Here is a 24656-nt window from a genome sequence, read left to right as displayed (position 1 = left end):
CCACATGCTCGGAGCTTCTCTGCGTTGATAAATGTGCCCTCTTGCACATGCACATGCACATGCACGCCGTCCCCCTTTCTCTCGCCCGTGTGCGTGCCACACACACACACACACACAGTGCACTGGGTGCGGACACCAATTGTAAGCCGCCTCTGTGTGGCTCACCCTCCCTTTGCCACCAACCCCTGTCCTTTTCACACAAAGCTCCCTGTTGGGAAAACTCATAATTTTTACACCACACAGTCTTGACTGGCCATTGCTGGAATTACTGTCTCTTTGAAGTGCTTTCTGCTGGGGCATTTACAGGCCGTTTTAATTACCTGCAGCTTGCAAGGGGCCTTGCTTCGTCCCAGCCTTTGTTTGTTTGTTCTTGGCGAGGAGTCTGTGCAGAAGGGACGACGGCTGTCTTCCTTTACAAAGAAAGAGAAGGGGGCGCAGAGAAGTTTGGGGAACCCTTCACACAACTTCTCCCTGAAACCTGCTCTGTGACTCCCTCTCCGCCCCCTTCGAACAAGCTGGAAAAGGGAAAAGCTGGCCCTTGCTTCTGGTTTCCAGGCTTGCCCAGGCTTCCAGTGGTTTCCAGTGCCGTGGGCCTCTCTCTTGAGAGTGTGTGTGTGTGCGCATGTGTGTGTGTGTTTGTTTTGGTTTTAAGTATTATTAACTATATTTTCAAGCTTCCCGTCACAGATGGCAGGGCTGTCAACAAAAGCTCCCTTCCGTGCTGACCATCTAGCGTCCACGGCCACTGAGCTGGGATCCTGCTTGTCTTTTCTTACCTAAATCTGTTGAAGGAGCGTGCAGTACTAAATTTTTGAGCCTGAGCATGGGGTGGAGGGTAGGGGTTGAAATTACATGTGAAGGCAGAAAGCAGCACCCGCGTGGAGCTGTCTGGGTTTTTCCTTGTCTTAATTTTTCATTCGGTTCTCTCTCTGGAACAAACTAAATATAAATAGCCTTCTTTGGGATTCCTGTTAAACACAAGTGTGGCATGTCATGTCTGTAGATGGAGATGCTAGTTTACCAGAGGAGCCTTGGAAAAGTTTCCCCTTATCTCTGCTGGCTTCTACAGCAGAAGGAATCTTCATTCATATTTATTCATTGAGTCCAAAAATGTACTGAGAAGTCGGAACCCTCATACATTGCTGATGGAGTGAAAGATAGTACAGCTGCCCTAGAAGACAGCCGGGCCACTAAAAGGTTAAACGTGGAGGTGCCAGATGACCTAGAAGTTCCAATCCTTAAGCCTGTGCCCTGGAGAAGTGAGATTTATGTCCTCTGCCCTTATGACAAGTACTACACAAAGCTACCACAGTGGCTCTTATTCCAAGAGCTCTTACAAAGCTGCCACCTTGTTACAAGATAAAACCCTTAAGCAAATGTTCATAGTAGCCACCTGGCAGAAGGCATGTCTGTTGACTGATCAGTGGATACATAAAAGGCGGTATATCCATACAATGGAATATTATGTTGCAATAAATAGGAAGTGGGGACTCCTGCTTGCATATGGATGAATCCTGAAAACATGAGGCAGAATGAAAGAAGCCAAACATTAAAGGCCACACAGACTGTAGGATTCCATTTATAGGAAATGTTCAGGAGAGGCAGATAATAGATTAGGGGTCACCAGAGACTAGGAGGTGAGGGGAGTGGGGAATGACTGCTAGTAGGTGCGGGGTTTCTCTGTGAGGTGATGTCACGGGGGCGGTCGTACAGCTCTCTGAATATACTAGAAACCACCGAATGGTATATTTAAGGGTGACTTTTGTGGTATGTGGACACCTCAATGAAGGTGTTGCTTGAAAATGAATGTGGCGAATGCCTGTTCTGTCCCAGGCCCCGTGCCAGACCCCAAGGCTCCAGGGGCCTGCGGGCTACGACAGGTGAAGAACACTGGTAGAAAACCCAGGGAATGTCTGTAAGTTGGGTTAAGTGCTATAAAAGAAACCACTCAGGTGCGGTAATGCTGAGTACTACTGATGTGCTGTTAGCTGCTGAGATGGATGGCCGGTCCAGTGCATTCTTACTTTTCTAGAACCCGGCACACACAGTCCCTGCTTCACAGGAGAGTGGAAAGAGCGCCTAGCAGGCATGAGGGCGGTGTGCCTCTCCTGAGGTCTTCTCTGTAGGAGATTGTAAAGCTGCTTCGAGACTCAGCCTGTCTGTGGACTCTGGGTATGGTCTTAGTGTCTCTGTCCTGCGGGTGGCCTTCTCCTGCTTGTTCCTGGGCGGCTGTGGGAGGATGTTATGGGCCAGATGGATAGTGTCTCTGCAGGTGGGTACCTGTGGCTATGGATCCCAAGGTGAACATTCTGGAGACTTCCACCCGCTTCCATAGGAGGGTGCCTCTCTTGGCCTGTTTCCTCATTCACAGAACGGGGTTGGGGAGGGGGGGGCAGCACTCTCTTCCGGAGCCACAGGGTGGCTGAGGTAATCCTCGGCAAACCCTTTCAAAGTCAGATGTGATCTGTAAATACCTTATTATTCTAAAACCTCAGTTGACTAGATTTCTTTTTTACATTTTTCTAGAAGAAAGAAGAATTGGCAAAGAGGTGGCTATCTTTTGTGTTTTTACCTTTTCCTTCTCGACAGTGACAGTGACTTGCACCATAGGATTTGGTGTCCGTACGGGTTCCTCTGCCCAATCTCTCATCTTGGGCTCATAACTGAGGTTGGGGATGATGGCTCTCACGGCTCGGAATCCTCATAGAGAAGTGATTTAATTTTCAGTGTACTAAAGCAGAAAGAATGAGGCAAAACCCATTAAGGAGGTTTTCGGAGGGCTTTAATTTGAAAAGAACTTTCTTAGGCCCTTGATAACCTCAGGTATTTCCCAGAGCCTCTGAGGATCCATGGCTGGGCAGTGGGATAGGAAGGTGGCATTTCAGCTTCATGGCTGAAGCGAGAAGCTCATGTAAAAATGAGCCCAGATTACCAGGCGACAAGGCTGCCTCCTCATGCCCAGGCAACACGGGAAGATGAAGGAGGAATCTGGAGCTTTTTGAAAACAGTTTTCCCAGAAACTGGCTATTTGTGCTAGTTGAAATGAAAGCCTCTTATGGGTGTGAGAGAGAAAAAGCAAAAACCGTGCTCATCCATAACCGTAGTTCAGTTCCCTTATAGGGCCTTTTAGGATCTAGAGAGAATATTTTGGATTTATTTTTGTTTTCCTTGGGCTGACGTCAGGAAGCACGCATCATGGTGCCCCATTTTGGGTTTGGAAAAAGCGCTAAGAAGCTATAAATCTTAAGGCAGTTTATATTTTTTCCTCTTCCCTTTTTTCAAAAAGCACAACTTTTCTGGTTTCTTTTTTTTTAAAAAAAGGAAAGAAAGAAAAAAGAAAGAAACCTACAAAAGTGTGTATTGATTCTTTTCCCTCAGATCTTAACCGCCCAGGCTGTAATACCTTGCTTACACCTGCCAGGTTTTTGTGCAGTTTTGCAACATCTCCTTAATCCAGTGAACATAAATAGAACATTTCAATCATATTTGGCTACCAGGAACTTCGCAGATAAGCGCGCTAAGACCTTGTTGAAAGAGACTGTATGAGATTGTGTGTGATAAGATCATCCTATAGCCTGGCACACAAATGAAAAACTTTTGTTCTTGGTGAAATTTGTTGATAGAGATATTTCAAATAAATGACTTAGGAGAGCTCGGTATTTTAAAACAAAGGCCCTGTTACGTAACAGCCCGAAGCCTGGGTCTCCTGGTGCTCAGCGGCCATGCAGACCCTTCTCAGAGCAGTTGCTGTGGGGAGATTAGTGTGTCCCTTTGTCATTTCTGACACGGTATTTTAACACTCACCCGGGCAGCCTTATCAGGGGCCACTGTACTTGTGGTTATAGCCATGGGGAGTGCCATTGTCCCCTTATTTTCAAGGATGGGGACAGGGATAGCTCCTTCCACTGGGTCAGCTCCAGGTTGGCCTTGCTCCCAGGCCAACGCAGGGTGCACAGTCTTCTTCTAACAGCCCCATGGAGGCCTTCTCTTTTGGACAATAGGGACCACTGTTCTTGGACTGATAGATGTTTGTGTGTGTATGTGTGTGGGGTGGAAGTGTTTTGTCTGTGTGTGTGTTTTGTAACCTCCACGTTTTTCTTTTTGAATTCCCTCCCATGTTTGTTCATTCATTCAACAAAAATGCAACTGAGCCCCTCCTGGGTTCTGGGCTCCGCTCGGTCACGGAGGCTGAGGGGTGGAAACTGGGATGGATCCTTGGAGCTTACAATCTGGTGAGCATAGATAGGCCCCTGTCAGCCCCACAGCCTTGCAGGGTCGTAAACCTGATTGGAAAGGGCCTGAGAAATCATCTGCTCAACCCTTGTGTTGCTGAGGAGGGCAGAAAGTGCAATCTCCAGAGGGTAAGCGGTTTGACCAAGGTCACTGGATGATTACCAGCAGAACCGGAGAGAACCCTGGGTGTCCTGCCCCCAGAACAGGATCTCAGCCCGTGTGTTACACCCTTGATTCTCCATCCTTTTTTTTTTTTTTTAATTTTTTTTTTTTTTAAATTTGAAAGAAATCCCAAGTAGGCAGAGAGGGAGACAGAGAGAGAGCGGGGGGGGGGGGGGGGGGAAGCAGGCTCCCTGCTGAGCAGAGAGCCCAATGCAGAGCTCGATCCCAGGACCCCGAGACCATGACCGGAGCCGAAGGCAGAGGCTTCAACCCACTGAGCCACCCAGGCGCCCCTTGATTCTCCATTCTTGAGAAAACATGCCTTCCCTGTTGTTCTCTCCCCCTCTCTTGGAAAGGCTCCAAAGCAAATGAACGGCCACAGTTCTCCAGAGCTCCGCGGGCCTGGCTTCTCAGGAGAGGGGCACACATTGGACATCCTGTCTCCCCCATCGTGCAGCATGGAAGGCGTTAACTAGCACTCTGTTAGTTCTTGGTTTTGTGTTTTAATCTGTTGTTTGAAATCCTTGCCTTTTATTGGTATATTTACTTTATGGCATACATAAAGAGCTATATTAAAAAATAAATTGTGTTGTAAAAGCATTCGGTAATGTTTATTAATATTGACTAGTCAGGGAGCAATGAACTCTATTGCTACAAGGATAATTTGTGGTAATACCAGCTAAGCATTCACAGCTTGTCCAATGACTGTCTAATCTCAACATTAAAAGGAAAAAAAGAGTGGGTAAAAGGATAATTTCCCTTATGCCTTGAGAAAATGAAAGTGACCCACTCTCTAGTCAAGATTAGAAATGTTCTTTCTTTTCCGCCCCCGGGGGTTCCTGGCTTCTCTTCATCAATGCCGGGTGGTCCCAGGCCTGGATTTCAGTGGTCAGGTAGCCCTCTGTCTTGGGGTGGTTGGCGACTTCTTCATGAGCGATAGCTTCTCATGTGACTACTCTGGTTGTCTGGACTGTACTGAGGGTTTGGAGGCAGAAATAGAGACCTGTCCTCAAGGAGCTTCTAGCTTGGAAGAACTTACAAATGGTTTGGTCTTAAATCATGGCCTTGATACTCCAAGATAGTACATAAGGAGAATGATGTCAGGTGTGACTAAGGACCCACTCGGACTGGAATCTGTCCCTGCTGGTGGCATTTTTTTTTTTTAAAGATTTTATTTATTTATTTGACAGAGATCACAAGTAGACAGAGAGGGAGGCAGAGAGAGAGAGAGGCTCCCTGCTGAGCAGAGAGTCAGATGCGGGACTCGATCCCAGGATGCTGAGATCATGACCTGAGCCGAAGGCAGTGGTTTAACCCACTGAGCCACCCAGGCACCCGACCTGCTGGTGGCATTTAAGAGGCATTCCTCAGGATAAGATAATGTCACCCTTAGTGCGTAGGGAACATTCCCTGAGTATCCCATATATCCTGGTTCAGGGTGGAGGTCTCTCATAGAACAGGCTTTGTTCAGAGTATCCCTTCCTTGTAGAAAGGCACGTGTAGAAAGTACAGAAGATTGGACTGAGTATGGGAACACCTTGAAACCTCCCCGGAAGTTGCTTTTGGGTATAAATCTCTGATAGCCTGATAACTTTTTATTCATCCCTTCTTAAAATTGGAGCCCAGAATGCAATGGCTAATTTGGCCTTCCTCTTGCCATTTGAATTAAAGGTGAATGGACATGGACGGTGCGTTTTGAGCTTAAAGAGTCTTGGAGAAAAGAGTAAGTCCACTGATGAAATATGTAAGCCCTTTGCTTTCTTGGTTCTGTCTCTTTTTGGAGAGGTGAGCAAGGCCAGGGTGAGGTTCTCTGACCACGGGGCTTAGGAATCATTTGTTGTTTTCGAGACTGAACAGGTTGGCAGAGCTCTGTGAAGGGACGTGTCTCCAACCATGACCACACTGGGGACACGTGGCAGCATGCCAGGTCCTGCTCAAGAGAGGAAGGAGCGGGAGGAGGTGAGATGGTGGCTGGGTTCCCATGGTTAGAAGAGGATCTTGGAGAATATTGATTCCATGGTGGTAGCAGACTTTTGAGAGAAGAGGGTCATTCAGACCTTGGTTCACATCTGACCCTCAAAATGTCCTGTTTCATCCTTGCCTGTTCTGAGTACCCCTTAGAAGCCCTGAGTAGGTCAACTTGATGGTGGTGGGATGAGAAAGCAGAAGCTCCCAGTGTTAGGGTAGCTTCTGCCTGTGGAATGGCTCAGACCAAAGAGAGGGCAAGTTGCAGGGACTGTGAGGGCCTCACTGGCCAGAGCCAAGTGTTGGTTCTGGGCATGGGATCAGGTAAGCTGAGGACAAGGAAAACTTAACCTTATAAAAACCCTTATAGGATGGACTCCCCCTTTTCAAAAATGGGTGGTTCCTTCCTGCTCACCCCATCAACAGACCCTAGTTCTCAGTGCTAGTCTGCCCAGCAAAACCTGTGGGTCAGGCACTTGCAGATCCCCAGAAGGAAAGGGAGGGAGGGAATGAGAGAGAGATAGAGTGTAGCCCTGGGGTTTGGGGAACTGAATTCCCTCTCTAAACGTTCCTTGCCCATTGGTCTGCTTTGATTGCTCTTGTTTCTGGGAAGAAGAACTTGGGAAGAAATTGAACATTGGCCATCTGGGGCCTGGAACCGACTCTCCCAGTGTTCTCTCCTTGGCCCTCTTCGGGATGGAGAGGGGCTGAGCTTTTCCTGCAGAGAGTAGCTACAGGAGGTGCTTTTAAGGAGTCCTGTTGTGGCTGGTCATGTCTGGAGGTTGAGGGTGAGGAGGACCTAGTATGTCTTGGGTATCTCCTGGCCTCCGCTCCTTCTGCTGTTGTGTGCGAGTTGGGCAGGGGAGATGAAGGCCCATCTTGAGAATGAGGTGTTGGGTTGAAGCTCACTTGCTGTGTGGCTGCAAAAGAGGCATTGGCCTTCCTTGTGAGGACTTCAGGACCCACAGGGAAGAGTCCAGCCCTGGGTTGGACGTGCCCATGAAGCTCTTGGGCTTGGAATACTGTTAAAGATGAGAGGAGGGACCCCATGTTAGCTGGAAGAATTTCTTAAGCAGCCCCGAGCAATCTCTTCTAAATCAAGGTCCTATGGCAGAAGTCATGCTCATTTCTCCTTTTCTTCATAGGACCTTGATTTAGAAGAAACCTTATAAAAGGTTCAGATTTGCTTTGTTCTAATTTCTCATAATGATTCAGTTGCCTTGAGAAAATAGCTAGAAACCTGCTAAAGGTTAATTTTTTCTATGTCTTTTTGGACATAATTGAAAATCTCTTACATTCATTGTGGGTTTAGCCAGTGGGCCAGTGGGGGAGGCTTTGCTGGGATAGCAGCACTTCCTGGGCGTGGAGGGGGGTGGGTGTGCAGTGGCCAAGATCCTGAGCCCCTTCCCCAGCAGTGCGTGGCGAGGACCTGATGGCTCCTCCAGGAAGTCTAGAATGGGGGTTCTTGGGCCATGACGGAACTGGGTTACTTTCAAGACGCCGTTAAACAATGTTGCTGCTTCTCAGAGAAGGGAGTGTGAAAACTAAGGGCGTATGCAGAAAGGTGCAAAGATGTCCCCAGCTGCCCTCCTTTCCTGTGCTGCTGTGGGGGCTGGTGACCTCAGATGGCCATGAGCAGATAGACCTCTCAAAATGACAAGACCAGACTGGGAAATTATGCGTGTGGGGCCAGGAAGACGGAGGTGGACAGAATTTCCATTTTAATCAAAATCCGTGGTGTAACATTGTGGGAGCTACAGTGAAGGGCTGTGGCCTATGGAACAGAGAGACCCTGAGTTCGTACAAATGTGCGCTTCTGCTTGGAAGCCAGCTGGGATTCTGTGTCCTCACCGGTCCTTCTGCAGACTGTGCCACAGAGATCTGCTGGCAGCCAAGTCTCTTGAACACACTCAGATTCTCCACCATCATCTTTTCCTGTGAGTTGGAAGCATCCACCTTTCCATATCCATTCCTTGGTTGTTCTGAATGGTAACAGAGGACAGGTGCAAAGCAGAGCTGGGCTCTACTCGACTCCTAGAATTGTGAAGTGCTCTCTTTTCTTCTCCTGAACTTTGTGTGCCTTGCCTTCATCTCTCTGCCAAGGGAGTAGGACCTTTGTCCTCGTACTGTGTACGGATCACGGGGATGCTGTGCTGCCCTCTGCAACCTGTGTGGGGCAATGAGTTAGTGGGTCAAGTACAAGGCAGTGTCCTTACCCCAACAGTCAGACAAGATAGGACATCTGTGTCTATGAAGCCTGGAAAACGTGTGACAGCTGAGTGGTTCCAAAGAAAGTCTACTGATGGGTTCCAGAAGTGTCTTTGACTGAAAGATAGACCACAAGTGAATAAAGGAGGAAATTCAGGTCATCTGGCTTTGAAGGCCTTAGAACGAGGTGGTTTCTGCGATTGGGTATCAATTTTTGCTTGGGCTCTCCTAGCCTGACTTCCTCGGCATCATGGAACATCACACAGTGGAACATGGCTCAGAAAAAATCATCATGCCCCATAGGGGAATTCCTTGGAATCTAGGGAAAGGGATGAAATTTAAGTTCCATAAGGGACCAGAGCCTTAGAAATCATCCACATCACTTTATATGTGAAAAAACACAGGAAGGTTATAACAACATAATTTGTCCAAGGTCATAAGACAAGTTCATGACCAAGGCAGGCTGAGGATCTGGGTCTTCTGGCTGCCCGACTGGCATTCTTCCCTGTACCCTATTACCCCCGTAGTAAGGGGCAAGGTGTATATCACCTTTCACACCACACCGATCCAGTAGACCAGGAAAGCCACTGTTACCATTTGCCAGGCAAATCCATTCCCATCCAGAGAGAAGGCCGTGGGACTATCCAGAAAGTGTTCATCGAGGTCTGGATCGAGAGATTTGATCTGGAACCATCAGGGAGAAGAGATGGAGAGTCCAAGGGTGTGGTTGGGGACACTTATCCTGGTGGGGGCTGCTGATACTGGAAGGCTGGTCCCTCCAGCGTCCTCTGGGGGAAACAGATCTGAATGGGTATTAGTCCTCCTGTCAGCCGCCCCCTGAGACAGGGGCTCGCCTGGAAGCTGAGAAATCACTGGGGAAGAAAAGATGAGCTTGAATGAGGTAGAAACCCAGCCACGGCCATCCACCATGCCCGACCACGATCGCATATGAGAGGTTCCCCTGCCGAAACATTTGGGAGGTGAGCCTTTGCTGTTCCCCAGAGCAGACATCTGCCACGCCTGGGTAAGTGACAGGAAGGCTCTCTGCTTGTGTGGACCTGCACAGGTACACACGCAGCTACCTGGGTGCATGTCTCAAAGCATGGATTACCCAGAATGGTCTTAGGACATGTCCCTGTGTCCAGCATTGTGAAATCTATTTGGAGTTAAGAGTGTTCAGTTAAAATGTCTGTACTGTTAGTATTTCTCAACTGGGTTGGATCAGCCGTGGCCAGTAGTGAGGTAATATGGGGGTGGGGTGCACTGCAGTGTCAGGGATGCAGGCGTGTGTGTGTGCGTGCGTGCGTGCGTGCGTGTGTGTGTGTGTGTGTGATTGAGAAATTACTTGTTGCCTTTGGCAAGGAGGTAAAGGGAAAGCGAGCAAACAAAACAGCGTGATTGAGAAAGACTTCCGTGAAAGGGACGGGGCGTGTGGACACGGCATGCGGCCCTCAGGCCCCGGTGGCCCCGGACTGTGGCACTTGAGAGGCTCACCTGGGGGCTCATGAGGTTCTGACTTACCACTGGGTTCCCATTCGGGGATTTGTAAGGTGGTGGCCATGGGGGACTTGGTGTCTTCGTGGTGACCTGGGCTCCGAGGCTCAGATCTGGGCGCTGTTGGCCTGCATAGAGAGTACCTCCTCTCCACACCCCGGGTTTTGTCATTGTCCCTACCAGCCACCCTCCAGCCTTCTACTGTGGTCTCGAGCCATCACCGTCTGATGGCCAGGGGTTGTTGCTCTAAGAGAGCCTCATGGGCTCTCCTCGTCCTGCCTCCATCAGCTCCTGCCTCTGGCTGCCGTGGCCTGCCCCGTTCCTCAGGGCACGGCACAGAGACTGGGGTGGAGGTGGATCCTGGATCCGGCAGTGGCAAGTAAGGGCCTGAGAACAGGAGTGTGGGTGGGAGGAAAGTCAGTGTTCCGGGCCAGACGGCCCCACAGCAGCCAGCAGCTCCGAGCCTCGGCGGCCTGCCACGCACAGACCACCTTCCCAGCGCCCGGCTCTCCACTAGCCTGCCCGCTTCCCTGACCCCACCCGGCTCCGCCGCTGGGTGGGAAAGGGCCCGGTCGGAGTTGAGATAAGGACACTGCCGTGGGCTGGGCGTGTGGCCACTAGTGAACAGGACCGCTTTCTTCCCGGGGTGATCCTATAGGTCAGACCCAGTTCACAGAATTGCAGTGTCGTAAACTGACATAAGGTGTGTGACCGTACTCAGAAAGCCCCACGTGACATTTGTAGAACGATGTTCCCGCTTTTCTTGCGCTCTCTCTTTCTGCCGGGGTTCTGCCTCTAGCCAAAAGGAGAGGGAAGACTAAGGCTGGGCCTCCAGGGAGGGGCGTGCATGTTGGAGACTCCCCGCAGCTCTCAGAACATCTGGAGGTGTCCAGAACGCCGGCAAATCCTTTCTATAGTGGTTCAAAACCTACTATGTGCCAGTCCCTGCCACGGGAGCCGGGGATAAGAGACAGAAGGGGGACGGGTGCGGGCCTCCTGATTCTGGCAGTGTCGCTAGGGAGCTGGACATGTGAATGGCTGCAGCACCGTGAGGCCTGATGGGACCAGGGGATGCTGAGGCCTGGTGGCCTCCACGGATAGTCAGTGCCAGGTCACCGGTGACCCTCCCGTGCTGCCTCCTCCTCAGCCTGAAACCAGAGCTGGCTTTCCTCCCTTGGTCTTGGTGCCCGTGGACAGCATAGTAGGGAGAGTCCTGTTCTTTAGTTCTCGGACAGGCCCAAGAGTAGACTCTTTCTTGGCAGCGTCCAAGGAAGAGGGGCGCGCGAGGCTGGCTGCGCGTGCAGGGACATCTCCGTTGGTGCCCGTCGGCAGCAGCCGTGCCCAGCTTCCCCCTCCCTCCTGCTCACCTGCCGGAGGGGTGGCTGCGGAGCCCCCAGGTGCGGGTGGGCTTGCCTTCCAGCCGGCCGGAGCAGCCCCAACCTCTCTTCTCCTTTCCCTACAGGAAGCTGCACAGTGGCGTGAAGACCTACGGGTGTGAGCTCTGCGGAAAGCGGTTCCTGGATAGTTTGCGCCTGAGAATGCACTTACTGGCTCATTCAGGTAGGCGATGCTGCCCTAACCAGCCCATTTGAGCACAGGCAACTGCGTCTGGCCCGCCTTCGCCCCCACTCAGAGCACGGATGTCCCTGCTGCTGGCCGGGACCTTGGGTCACTGCATCCTGTGGATGGTCCCTCCAGGTTCACAGAGCAGAGGGCTCATCCTGATGGCGTGACCATCTGCACCAACCCCTCCTCGTGTCCTTGTGGGTTCCCCAGGGCTTTGTGGGCATCCCAGATGTGGTGGACCTTCCAAAGCAGATGATGGTTTGGTCAGCACGACAGTGGTGGGGCTGAGTTCTCACAGGCTCCTGAGTCTGACTCTTGGGGTCATGTTATACAGGAGCCTTTGACTGAATAGATAGAGAAAAGTTGGAACACAGACCTAGTTACGGCATGCTGTCTTTGGCGAGTTAGTTTTATCCATTTCTGGGGGGGTCAGCTGTGTGGCTGCGGGGAGATTCACCTGTATTTGGGCAAAGCCGCTCTGCCCCGTGAGGCAGGGGGAGTGGACACACCTGACATCCAGCTGCCCGCGTGATCTTGGTGGAGGGAAGGCTGTACACCAGGTCTCATGGTGCTGCTCTGAGGCTGGGGGTCTCCTGGGGTAAGCTGTAGAGGCCTCCAGACTTCCCTGCAGGGCCAGCACTCTCTTCCTTCTGATTCCCTTGCCTTTCTCCCTTGGAGTCACATTCTGGGGGAGAGGTGAGGGTCATCTCCTTATGGTCACATGTGGACCTCTGCTGTCTTGGTCCCACGTGGCCTCCCGCGCCTCACCTTCTGGCATCTGTGGAACGTGCATGGGCTTTGGGGCTAGGCCAGTGTTCAGACCTCGTCTATAGTATATGCCATGTGACCTCAGGCGGATCTGTCCCCCAAAGTCCGTTTTCTGCCTTGGTGAGGTACAGGTCTTGCCTAGCTAGCTTGTATCCATTTTCTAAAGAATCCGGTGACAGAATGTGCGTCACAGGCATCTGCATACATGCCCTGGCATACAGGTGGTGGTCAGTAAATGCTGACTGCCTCTGCTTCGCCTTCCTTTTCCCCCGTTCCCAAAGCTCCGACCCTGAGGCATGTTACCATCCCTTTACTCCAGAAGCTTCTACCTGGCTGGCGGTTTGCCGTCTGTCCTCGCATTGCCCATACAGTTGTGCAAATGCTGTTTTGGTGCTTTGTGTGCTTCAGGCTGCCACGGTCTTGCTGCAAAGCGTGAGGTGGCTCTGCGCGGCGTGGGCTGCTCTCTCCCTGGCATTTGTGGTGCCGTCTAAAGTCCCCTAACCCCTACTTGCTTTCCATCCTTCTCCCTCCAGATCCGGGCTCTGTGCCCCGGGAGGTGGCGGCCGGTCTCAGCATGTGCAGTCTGTGCCCACATCTTTGTGTTCCGCTCCTCCTCCCTGGAAGGTCACCCACTCCCACACCTTGTTCCCCCACACCTTCCTCTTCCTGCCCACCTCCCCCACGATGGTCTGCAGTCCTGAGCCCAGACCTCCTGTGTCCAGCATTTGCCTGGTCCTCACGGACTCCCTTTGTTCAATTTTTATAGAACGCCGTTTGGGGTTCGGTGTGGGGTTTCAGAGCCGCCTGCCAGCCGGCTTGGCTGGCCCCCAAGCGTAGAGAGCGGGTCTTGGTTTATGTGCTCCCTGCTGCAGGACCCTGTGTGGTCTGTGTGTGGTGCTGGACACTTCCATGCGGGTAATGCACTTTTCAGCCTGTGGTTAAAGTTCCCTTGCCCACTCCGGAACTTGGCCTTGGGAGCATCCTCTCTCCTTCCTTGTTCCTTGAATCCAATGCTCTAGCCAGACTCAGCTACTTGTTGCTTTGCGCTCTGTGTAGACGGACACAGCTTTTGCTTTCCCAGCTCTGTGGCTTTGTTCACCCCATTCCCTCTGCTTGGAATAACCCTTCCTAGTCTTGCCAGATCGTCTGAGGTCCCTTACGCAATGCCCTCCTCCACCCTCAGCCCGGAGCCGTCCTGCTTTCTTCTGGGTGTCCGTATGTCTTCATCTGAAGCTCTGTGAGCACAGTCGTTCCTCCTTGTGTTCTGGTTATTTATGGACTTGCCTTATCTCCCCTGCTTGGAGTCAGGGATAGAAATTGGGAAACCTACCTCCTTCACCATGTGGTCTTGGGCGAGAAATGAAAGCTTTTCTGTATCCTCATCTGTAAACGGGAGCTCTTAACTCTCTCAGAGGCGTTGTAAGGCTCCCATTGGACCCTCAGCCCTGGGCCTGATGCACGATCAGCTCTCCGGAAATAGAATCTCCCTCTCCCTAGCTCCTCTGATAGACTGTAAGCAAGTGGGGACAGGGTCTGTCCCCGTTATGAGCGGCACATTGCCTGGCCCATTGCTGGAGTTGCTAGGTAACTGGTCAGATGAATGAGAGCAGTTGGGGGAGCATGTCAGGGAGCTCTAGTCTCCTGCTGGGTCCCTCCTGCAATACCAGTGGTGTGGACTGTCTCTCAGAGGTTCCCTGGGGGGCAGCCAGGAGCCCCTCTACCCCCTCCCCCGGCCAGTATTGGTTGAGTGTGAGTGAGCCAGTCGCGGCCACGCTGGTGGCCACACTGGTGATGCCAGTGGGAGGGGCAGAGGGGGAGACACTGCTTATCCATGTGCAGAGGGCCCAGAGCCCCCAGTTCAGGCAAGGTGAGTGGCTTTGCACCACCCCTCTATAGCCAGTGGCCACCTGAGGACCTGCACTCCCGTCCCGGCTGAGATGCCACTGCATGGTCCTATGGTCTCAGCCCAATGCCCCCAGCAGCTCTGAGAGCTGGGTCCTGTCTCCCCAGGCTCTCCTCTCCATGACATCTGATTGTGCCGGGTGACTTGGCTCTCTGCAATGCACTTGCCGATGCCCTTGATAAAGAGGATTTAGTGACGGGGGAGGTGTGAGGGTCATCATCATGCTTTAATTCGCTTTTGCAGATGGCTCGTAGCCTTCTGAGACTCTGATACTTCTATTCTCTGTGGCGGCTTTCTGCTGTCTTGCATACCTCTCACCCTGTGCTGGGATGTCTTGAAAAGAAATAGCAACAAGGGCTTAGAGAGGCTAGACCTCTTCCTGAGCTGTTCGCACCCCCTGAGACACCCGGACAGCCTCCCCGGGGGCGGGGGATCGGGGGTCGGTGTTGGAGGGCTGGGCCAGGTGTGACAGGCCTTCTCTCGGGGGCCAGTGGCAGAAGCAGGGTTCTACACATTCTGACTCCTCTGCCAGTTGCACGATAAGAGAACCCTGGGATGTTTCCGAGGTGACCTCAGTTAGATGACGGGAGATTTTCTTGCTGCTGGGTTTTGAAGTCTCCCTCCTAGGAGCTGCCAGCAAGAGGGGCTCCTGAGGGGGTGCAGTGCTGGCGACCCGCTTTGCAGACTCTCTCTCCAAGGGTTGGAGCGGCCCTATAGAGCCTAAAACAGCAGACCATTTAGCCCCAGAACCCTGGAGACATTTTTTTTTTTTTAAAGGGGCAGGCCCTCGAGGCGTGAGCCTGGGATCTGGGTGCGGGTCACGGTGCTCCTGGCTTCCCCTCAGTGTTGTTGCTGCCCTGGGCAGGTACATTCCTGCTGTTTTCTTCTGCTCGGCCCAGCTCCCAGCTGAACGGTGCTCCTCTCGCACTTCCTTGCTCGCGCGCTGGCTGCCCCCAACCCCCTCTTGGCTAGCATGGCCTGTGTTTGTTATTGTAGTTCTGGCTTGGGGCCAGGCCTGGCGGGGAGCCAGCCCTGTGGGTACAGTGTGTACAGTGAGTGCTGAGCCAACTTTGTCATCATACACGATTAATTTTTTTTTTTCTAATCTGGTAGGGGTGGGGTGAAGGAGGAGGCAAGAAGAGAGCTTCTCGCTGCTGGAGAACAGGCCACACTGACTTTGCGGAGATGTTATTTAGGAAAGGATGAAACGCGCCTGCTCGTTCTTACTTCTGGGCTTGGCTCTTTTCTCACGTTGCCTTCCTGTCCTCTGCGTCTCCCTCTCCGAGGAAGTCAGCCTGTACGAGGCCGACGATGTGAGGTTTTATTTTCAGTGACTAGAATACTAAATTTACACTCCTAAATCAGTTTTCATTGTGTTGAAATTGACAATTTGTTTAATTAGAAGTTTGCCCTGTAGGAGGCCCTTCTTGGAGACAATTCTTTCTTTCTCTTCCTCTCTCTCTCTCCCTCTTTTTTTTTTTTTTTTTCTTTTTAAAGACCCTAAATGGTAGTAGGGAATGTTCAGTTTAATTGAAGTTTTTATTTCGATTTGAATGCGTTAACTAATCAAGTGTTTATGAGATATACCTGATAATAACAATATGTTTAAATTAACAAACAATAACCTAACTCATTAACTAATGAGATTGATCCAGGCGACACCCTGCCTTCTCGGAGGTGAGTTTGGGAAAGGAAGGTCAGGTCAGGAGAGTGACCACCTGGGATGTTTTTGCAGAGCTGCTCCTTCTAGAACGAGGACATGAGGCGTAGGACTGTGGCAGTGAGCAGGGCAGGAATCCAAGCCACTCCACGTCCTGGGATCACTCTGACCTCTCACACCCCACCCTGTGCAGCCTTGTGCCTTGTGGGGATTGGTCCCAGAGCATCTACGACCTGCTGTGTCCTTGCCACTCCCAGTTCTCCCTTGAGTGGTGATTCCTTGCCCTGGGATGTCTGTGCAGAGACCACAGACCCAGGCGGTGACTCGGGTTAGTTCTGGGATTTGCTGGTGTAAGGTTTCCCATTAGGTAGGATCTCCCACAGCTTGGCGCCAGTGCTGCTGGATTAGAAGCAAGCAAACCCAGAACGGCTTGCCCCTGCTTTTGACTTGACCGCATGCTATTTAGAGATTCTCGTGTTTCCATGGCCTGCCCCTTTTCTGGGAGTCTTATTCATTTTTGCAGCCAGTGGACATTTACCAAGTGCTGAGTGGACTTCAGGTTCTGTGTACTTAGCACTGGAGAGAGCTTACAGCATCCCTGCCCTCAAGGAACTTATGACCATCCAGTAGGAGAGATACTTGGTTATAAGGTCATGGTCAAAGACATTTGTGTGCACAAAGCACCAGAAGAGAATTCTAGGAGGAACTCACATGGGGAGGGTGTCCCTTCTAGAAGGCAAGCTTTGGAAACAGCGGGATGAGGCAGGATTGTGGAGGCCTTGAATACCAAAATATTCTGCATTTACCTGCAACACTGGAGAACCACCGAAGGATTAAATGACAGAGTGACACTTGGTTTTTTATTTTATTTTATTTTTTTCTTGGAAAGAAAGGACTGTGGGGTTTTTGATGTACACTAACCTGGAGCGTAGGATTTCTAAGACCCTCTTGGAGAAGCAGTGTGCCTGATGATCTTGGGGCATGGTTGGAGGGCAGATAGGCCCATACCTCCAGCCACGGTTAAGGGTGGCCTTCCTTTGGGAGTCCAGTCCTGCCAGCGGTCAGTCCCCTGTACTCAACCCTCCTGCCTTTCTCTGGGTGTTGTGAGCCATGGCTCTTGAGAAAGCTCCCCTGACACCAGTCTCTTCCCCCTATTAGAGCCACTGGGAAGGAATATGGTGTTTGGCTGATGGATTTTCGGATTCTAGCAACAGCACAGGGTGGCCAGGGCCTATCATCGGGAGCCTGGGTCATCCCATCTGGCAGGAAAAGGCCTGGTGGGGTTAGGGCCAGAAACCAGATTGGTTCTCTTGAGCTTTCTCCTGTCCTGATCCCGTGGAAGGGAAAGAAATTATGAGACATCAAAGATCTACGGATTGTACTTGTTCCTTTTTCTTCTTTTTTAGAACACTTAGCTTTGGGGTTCAGGGTCTTTCTTCCCAAAGACAGGGAGGCATTGCAGCTGGTCAGTTCCCTGTGGCGGTGAGGCATGGTCCTCAAGCTGACGGGAGAGGCATTTTGGGTTTAACGGGGGCCTCTCAGGACCCACTGCTTGCTGCTGGCACCTCTGAGCCTAAGATGGGGCAGGTTCATCTCCTCTCTGCCTGCTCTCGGCGAATGTCCCTGTCTGTTCTTCAAGTTCGCGCCACGCCATCAGGCTAAAACAGATGACCCAGAAGAAACTTCCCAAGGCCCCTTATCTCCCTCAACACGCCTTGCAGAGGCAGGCACTATGTGGGGGGATGGGTTCAGAGCACAGGGAGGGGCTGCTGGGAGTGGCTCGGGGGCCCAGGATCTGCGTGGATGTTGGGGTGCAGACAGAGGGGAAGAGGGGAAAAGCAGCCACTTTCCCTGCGCGCTCTTGAACACTGTGCTCTTGGTCTGTCTCTCCCCCTCCCTGCCCTGAATTTGGCCCGCTTCCCGAACTTTTTCCCAGAGTGGTGTCGTCACTGGCCTGCCGGCAGGCCTGGATGTTCTGCCAGCATTCCAGAGAGTTTATGATCGCCTGCAGATGTGCCTCCAAGAACACACTGTACCCAAAGCAGAAATTAATGCAGGCTTGACTGCTGTCCAAGCCCATCCACGGGAGAGAGGAAAAAGAAAACAAAAACTGTTTAATGCTGTTTATAAATTATACACTGGCTGATGAAAAATACATTTCTTCCCCCCTCTGCCCCCTTCCTCACCACCCCCCCCACCCCCGCCCCTTCTCGCTTTCTGCCTCGGGAGCCTAAATGGAGACCAGAAGAATATGGTTTTGCTTTTTAGCTCCTGTTTTGGCTGGGATCCGAAACCCTGCTGCTGATTCACAGCCAGAGTATTTTTCCCCTTTACCTGATGAAATATACTGATTTTTCCAGCCCAGATGGGGTGCTTTTGGTTTCGTTGTCTGGGTCGTCGTTGTTGTTGTTTTAAACTTTTTATTTATTTATTTATTTTTGGCGGAGGGTTGTGTTTACATCAAGTGACAGGTCCTGTGATAGCCCTGGGTGTGGTGCCTCCCCCCTCAAGGCAGGTAAAACCCCACCTTTGCCCGCCTCGGTGCTGCTGGGTGCGCGTGGCCCAGCTTCCCAGCCCTGAAGACGGCCAGTCGGGCCAGCCCCACAGAGGAAGCTGGCAAAGTTCATTGCAGGTCATTGTATTAAACAGTGTTCTACCACGTCTCACCCCCTCCCCTGCCTCCCGCCCCGCACCTACAGCCCCTGTGTGAAAAGGGGTTCGCATATCCCTCCCCACCAAATACACATGTCTCTCTCTCCATATGGTGCCTTAGCAGGGGTTGGGGAAGCTCGTTGCCTCTACCCCTCTGAATCCCAGCCTCTCCCCCTGCACCCAAGTCCCCCGACCCAATTTATTCTATAAATTCGCTTTCACATTATGTCTATCCATTTACATGGCTTTTGTGTTTTTTAATACTGCTAATGTTTATCATTTGCCCAACAGGCTCGACAGATTTTGCTTCCTGTAGAGCACCGAGGCTTTAGAGCCCCCTGGTTGCTAAGTAGCAGTCTCCCTGTACTGTAATGGGCTGATTTTGTATTCCGTTCAGCGCTGTATCTTATTTTTGTATGCAAGACAAAGTGTTTTGATGGAGGACGATTGCAGCAGTGTCTGGAGGCTGTTTGGAGTTTTATGGGCTGTACAGTACACTGTGTGCTCTCCGAACAGAACACAGGCTGTTGAATTTTGGATTGGATTTGTCATTTTTCCCCCCTCAGAGAGGAGCCTGTCAGATAGAACATTACTTTAAGGGTGGAGGAAAGAAAGTGGAAATTATGTAATAACCTCTCTGTGTGTGCGCGTGCGTGTGTGTGTGTGTGTGTGTGTGTGTGTTTCTCTGTCTCTGGTGTTTCTCTGTCTCTGATGTTTATGGCCCCCAGAATAGGGTGGTTTCTCGGCCACACGCCCTCTCCCACCACCCTGTGATGTTGGCAGTGAGTCTGGGCGGTGATAGTCCCCTGGGGGAAGGGAATGGCCCTAGAGAGGTGGGGGGGGAGGTTCCTTGTCTGTCTCCTGTTTGTTCTCCTCTCTCCTGATCTCTCCCCTGCTCCTTCCGTCCTTCCTAAGCTCTGAGCTGTTTCACTGGCCCTTGCTTTGGTCTGAGGGTGATTAGATTCTGGGGTTGTAGGTGGGGGAGGATGTTGGTGTGGGCCCCACCCCCAAGGTCCACACCTTTTGCTTCCCAGACGTGCCCCCCGCCGGGCTTCGTGGGCGTTCAGTCCGTGCTCTCCCCTGTGGCCGTCACCCCTGGCCCTCCAGTCCCTGGGCCGGGGGGCTACTTGGTGGGGTCCTGCCATTCCAGCGGCACCGCTCCCCGGCGGGCCTTTGAGCGCCCTCTTCTGGGCTGTCCGTGGTGGCAGGAGGCTGCGCTTTGGCGGGCCTCTCTTCCCTTCTCACTTGTCCCCCAGTCTCCTCTCAACACCGTTTCTTTGTCCCTGTCCTGACGTCTGTCTTGGCCCCAGCCCCGTCCTGCTGCTCCTCTGTGTTTCCTGTGTTCCTTCTCAGGTCTTCATCTGTCTTTGTCTCCATGCATCGTCGCTGGTCTGTCTCTCCCTCTCTCACTCCTCAAAGCATCGTAGCTTGGCAGTTGGGTGGGGTTGGGCTGGGGAACAAAATGTCCCACCAGGCAGGGCCCCGGGGACGACTCCTAAGCGAGTCCTCCCAGAGCCTGGAACCTTGTGTGCTCTGCCCTAGCCTCTCAGGGAGCAGCATGGGGCTTCCTGGCTTCGCTTCTGCTCCCCCTGGGTCCCTGGATGTTTTCTCAAGTCAAGCTGGGCAGGGGCCACTGGGAGAGCGGGGTTTGGTTTTGCAAGGTCCATATTGGACACTGCTGCTGGCGCCGTACTGACGGTGGTCTGTCCCAAGCCCCTGGGGTCAGCGCCCCCGGGCATCCTCACACACCAGTGACCTGGCGTCGTGCGTCGCCCTCCGAGGGCTCTCGGTGAAAATTTGGTGAGTAATGCGACGTGCTGGTGTTTCACGGGCAGCTCTCGGTTTGGTGGGGCCTGCGGCTTGCACAATTTGGGGAACTGTCTGTCAGAAGGTGAGGGATTGGAGGTGTGAGGACCCGCCATGGGGAACAGGCTGGCGGTGCCAGGGAGGGCCTGGGGTACAAACGTGCTGCTGAAGCGGGCGCTCCATCAGGGAGGACCGGCTGCTTAGAGCGGCTGCGAGGAGCTGCTGGTGGAAGGCCCCAGAGTGGGAGCAGCAGAGTAGGGAGAGTCAAAGCCAAGACCAAGGAAGGTGACATCAGCTCCATCCTGGGGACTCTCCCCCCGCCCCCAAAGTGGCAGCCGTGGTCACAGGCCTCACATTTGCATTCCCACGGGGGTCAGGACAGATCCTCCTGCCTTGGATAAGTGGCCTCTGGTCCCAGGGGGCCCGGACTTCACGTTCTGAGGATTTCATGTTCTCTTCTCAATGAGGCTGGCAGGTGGGGCCAGACAGAAAGTCCCACGCACACAGCGCCGCTGGGGAGATCAAGGCACACGGTAGCATCCTGGCCTGCACACTGGCCTTTAGGGACTGGCCATGAAATGACAGGACAGCCACCCTTTTCTTAGGGGCCCCACCTGCTCGGGTCTGTGACTTTGGTTCTCCTGCCTCCCTGGGCAGTCGAAGGGTGTCAGCCTGGGGCAGAGCGCTGGTTCTCTTTTGGGGCACATGGGGGCACACGCACGTGTGTGTGTGTGCGCACGCGCGCACGTGCACGTGCGTGCCTGTGTGATTCGGGAGGAACCCTGGGCTGATGGAAGTAGACATTAAGGTCTGGGAGTGTCTTCCTTGGAGCTTCCAGACTCCTCAGTTCCTTAGGGTCCATGGAGAAAGTAGGATGAACAGTTCTTTGGGAAAGACACCACTGACTCCTTGGAGGGTGCAGAGAAGCTGCAGTCAGGTTCCCAGAAATGAGGGGGATTTATGTATGTGAGTGTGTGAACATGTGTGCGTGCACGTGCGTGTGTTTGGGAGAAAAGAGAGATTGAGAAGAAGCGTTTACATGAAATACTCAAAATTGTTCCTCTGCTATAATGGCCCCGCACAGACCATTACCTTGCAGATTTAAAAACTAAATGAGCTCATCATATCTAGTGACTTCTACCAACATTCATGCTTGATTGCAAAGCCTGCGTTACCTCCGAATTTGAACTTCATTGTTTGTTATGAATTCTTGAATGTTGGTGGCGTGTGTCCCTCTCGTGGGTTCGGCCCCGAGCATGTCGACGCCGTGTGACAGACGGACGTGTTTCTCAACAGGACCCCACTGAAGAACATTTTCATTTTTCAAAAATGAGCCCTGTGCCCTCTAGATCGGGGTCTGGAGTTTCTGAGGAATCCAGTGGGCCAGTGAGAGACATGGGTCGACTTTGGAGGGGGCTGCCGCTTTGCATTTTTGTAATTTAATAATTTGAGTTTCATGTGAATGATTCTGCCTGCCGTGCACTACTCTGCATTTTCATAACTGTCTCTTCCACTTTGGGTAAAGGAAGGGAGGGAAGAAGTACCAGCAGCAGCATTCTGTGGGCAGAGGAAGAAAACAAGAGAATGGGGCAGAGAACGGGCTAAATTTAAAATTGTAATTGGCTGACTTCCACTGGCTTGCGGGTGTTTTAATGACTCATAATAACTTCATTTAAAACCAGCTGAGCAGAAAATAGATTGGAGAGGAGCCTCGGGCCATTATGGATTTGTTTTTTTTTGACAAGCTCGGTTTTGAGCAGCCAGGAAGGCTCTCAGAGAAGGCTTGGCTGTGTTCTCTCTCTCTCTTTCTCCCTCTCTGAGGGCTGGTGGTCTGCCCGGGAGAGATTGTATAGAAACCAGGGCTGTTTTTTTTTTTTTTTAACCCCCCCCTTTTTTTAACTGATTAAAAATAGATGCCTTGAGGTATTATTTTAGCATCAGTAGGATTTTTTTTTTTTTTTTACTTTTGATGTGGTAAATGGAACATAAATAAAATTGTTTTTGAAATTACTGAATTAATTAGGTAGTAAAGCAACTACAATGCATACATTTCTTCGCCGGTTGTCCTGATCCATATTTGGGGGGCGTTTCCCTTTCTGCCCCGTCCTCTGCTCCTCTCCCCTGCCAGCCTCCCCTCCCGCCCCGTGCAGACCCTTCCTTTGAATGGCGAGGTTCTTTTACCATCCTGGCAACAGCTAAGTTATTATTATCATTATTATTATTAGTTATTTTAAGATCTATAGGATTTGGACAGGGCTAGTTCGGTCCAGCTACCCAGCCAGCTCGAGGAAGCTCAAGTTTTGGAAATTGCCAGAAGAGGCTCTAACCTGCCTCTAGTCCTTTTAAATAGCTCCTGCCTGCTTCCCGTGCTAGGAATGGTGCCAGCCGGTGAGTGCTCCTTTTTCTCTTGTCTTTTAAAGGCAGCCAGTGCAGCCATAGCATGTGTCTGTCTGGGTAGGACAAGAGGCCACCCCCCATCTGATTGCTCGGAGCCATTTATCTACCCCTTCTTATGGCACCTGTCACCTTCTTTGTGTCATAGCTATTTATTTGCTTGTCCTTTTTTGCCTGCTAGACTCTGAGTTTCTTCAGAACCTGTGATTTATTTCCACATCCCCCTTCCTACCTAGCAGAGCAAGCTGCACGGTGGTTGTAACTCATTTTTGGAATAAACTAACGGGGGTGGGGGGAGTGGGTGAGGGCGTGGTTGGCTGTCTGGGACGAAATTGCTCCAAAACTCCCTCCTTCTTCCTGCCAGGCCTGGGATGCAGCAGTCTGGATGACCAGACCAGGATGGAGGCAAGCCTTACTGGCCGCAGGCTCTATTGCCTCCCCACGGTCAGACAACTCGCAGGCTCTCAGGAGAGATCTGTTGAATAAGTGAACGGCTCAGGATGGACGGTAGGGACAAGGGAAGGAGAGAAAGGCACTTTCCCGAAGGCCTGCTGTGTTTCAGGCACAGTACTTGGCGCTCTGTGTGTCCGAGCTCAGATATCCTACATTGACTCTGGAGTATCGAGAGGCTGATTCCATTTTGTAGGGGCGGACAGGAAGGCTTCAAGAGTTGAAGTCACTTGCGTTAAGGTCAGACGGCTAGGAAGTGGATTTGGAGAGCTGGATTTGGAGCCAGAGCTGTCTGCCCCCCTCCCCTTGCTTTTCTAGCACACCACACTGCTGTACCTGTTCCAGTGCTCGCTTTTTTATTTGTGGGGATAAGCAGTGTCTCAAAGCCTGGGAGGCTGAGACAGGGAGAGCCGGTGAGGCCCTGCCCTTAGGGGGGATGCTGTGGCTGGGGCTTCTGCTCGGGGCCTTGTACCTGGGCTGTCAGAGCAGGTGGGTGGCATATGAGCCCTTTCTGCTCTGCTGGAGTCACATGGTGAGCTGAACTGCCACTGTGACCATTATTCTTCCCCATTGCCTTACGGGGCTGGGATTGGGTCGTTCTGGGAGCATCGCTAGTGGCCCCCAGGAGTGAGTGTATGGCCCTCCCAACCAGGCGAGAACTTGGTCATATCACGTTCCCAGCACCATCCCACGCAGAGAAGAGGGAACAGGACCCGAGAGCTGCCTGGGGTTCCTCCTGCACGGCGACCCAGCTGGGTGCTGTGGTTGTGGGGAGAGGCCCTCTGGGGTGTTGAGTCAGTAGTGAAAGGGTCAGCCGGCTGCTGCTGCATCCCAGAAATGTGGGGGCTCTGATGCCTTGGGTTGTCACTAGCTTCTCAGATGCTCAGGGTCCTGGAGTCAGGGAGGTGGTGGCCTCTCTGACCTTTTGGATTCTGTCCAGGGAGACTGAACCACTTGACATGAAGCTCGTTCTCTCTGTTCTTCAACAACCTTATCTTCCCCAGGCCACACTGTGGATGCTGGAGCCTTCTCTGGGGACAGAAACATCAACCAAATGGGAACCAGATGCCAAAGGCTGGGCAGTTAGAGGAAACCCCTCTAAGTGTTCTGGGTCACTACATGTGGCTTTCTTTTGGGGGGAAGTCATGAATGGATTCATCTCTTAGCAATTACCCACTGAGGGCCAGTGACTGGCAAACCACTGCAGAACAGAGGGGCTGCCGCCGGGGTCCCTACCCGCAAGGGTCTATGGGCCTGGCTGAGAACATGATGCGAGCCGTCAGCAGGGCTGGGTGTGCTCACTGTCCCCACAAGGGGGAAAGTCAGTGCCACAGTGGAGGGGAGGGAGAGACTCCCCAGGACCAGGGCGGTGAGGAATGGCTTCGGGAGAGGCGG

The 24656-nt window shown here is 52.2% G+C and overlaps 1 protein-coding gene across 2 annotated transcripts in view; it reads left to right on the top strand.

Annotated features, from left to right (window-relative positions):
- Positions 1-24656, top strand: part of ZBTB16 (zinc finger and BTB domain containing 16) — a 177880-nt gene that overhangs the window by 81228 nt on the left and 71996 nt on the right. For both annotated transcript variants that reach the window (XM_059416715.1, XM_059416720.1), the window contains exon 3: positions 11525-11622. In XM_059416715.1, coding sequence (XP_059272698.1) covers positions 11525-11622 — 98 coding nt within the window. The remainder of the gene's footprint in view (positions 1-11524; positions 11623-24656) is intronic.

The sequence above is a fragment of the Mustela nigripes genome, chromosome 1 (assembly GCF_022355385.1).
Source record: "Mustela nigripes isolate SB6536 chromosome 1, MUSNIG.SB6536, whole genome shotgun sequence".
Classification (NCBI taxonomy): domain Eukaryota; kingdom Metazoa; phylum Chordata; class Mammalia; order Carnivora; family Mustelidae; genus Mustela; species Mustela nigripes.
This window is presented reverse-complemented; position numbering and strand designations above follow the sequence as displayed.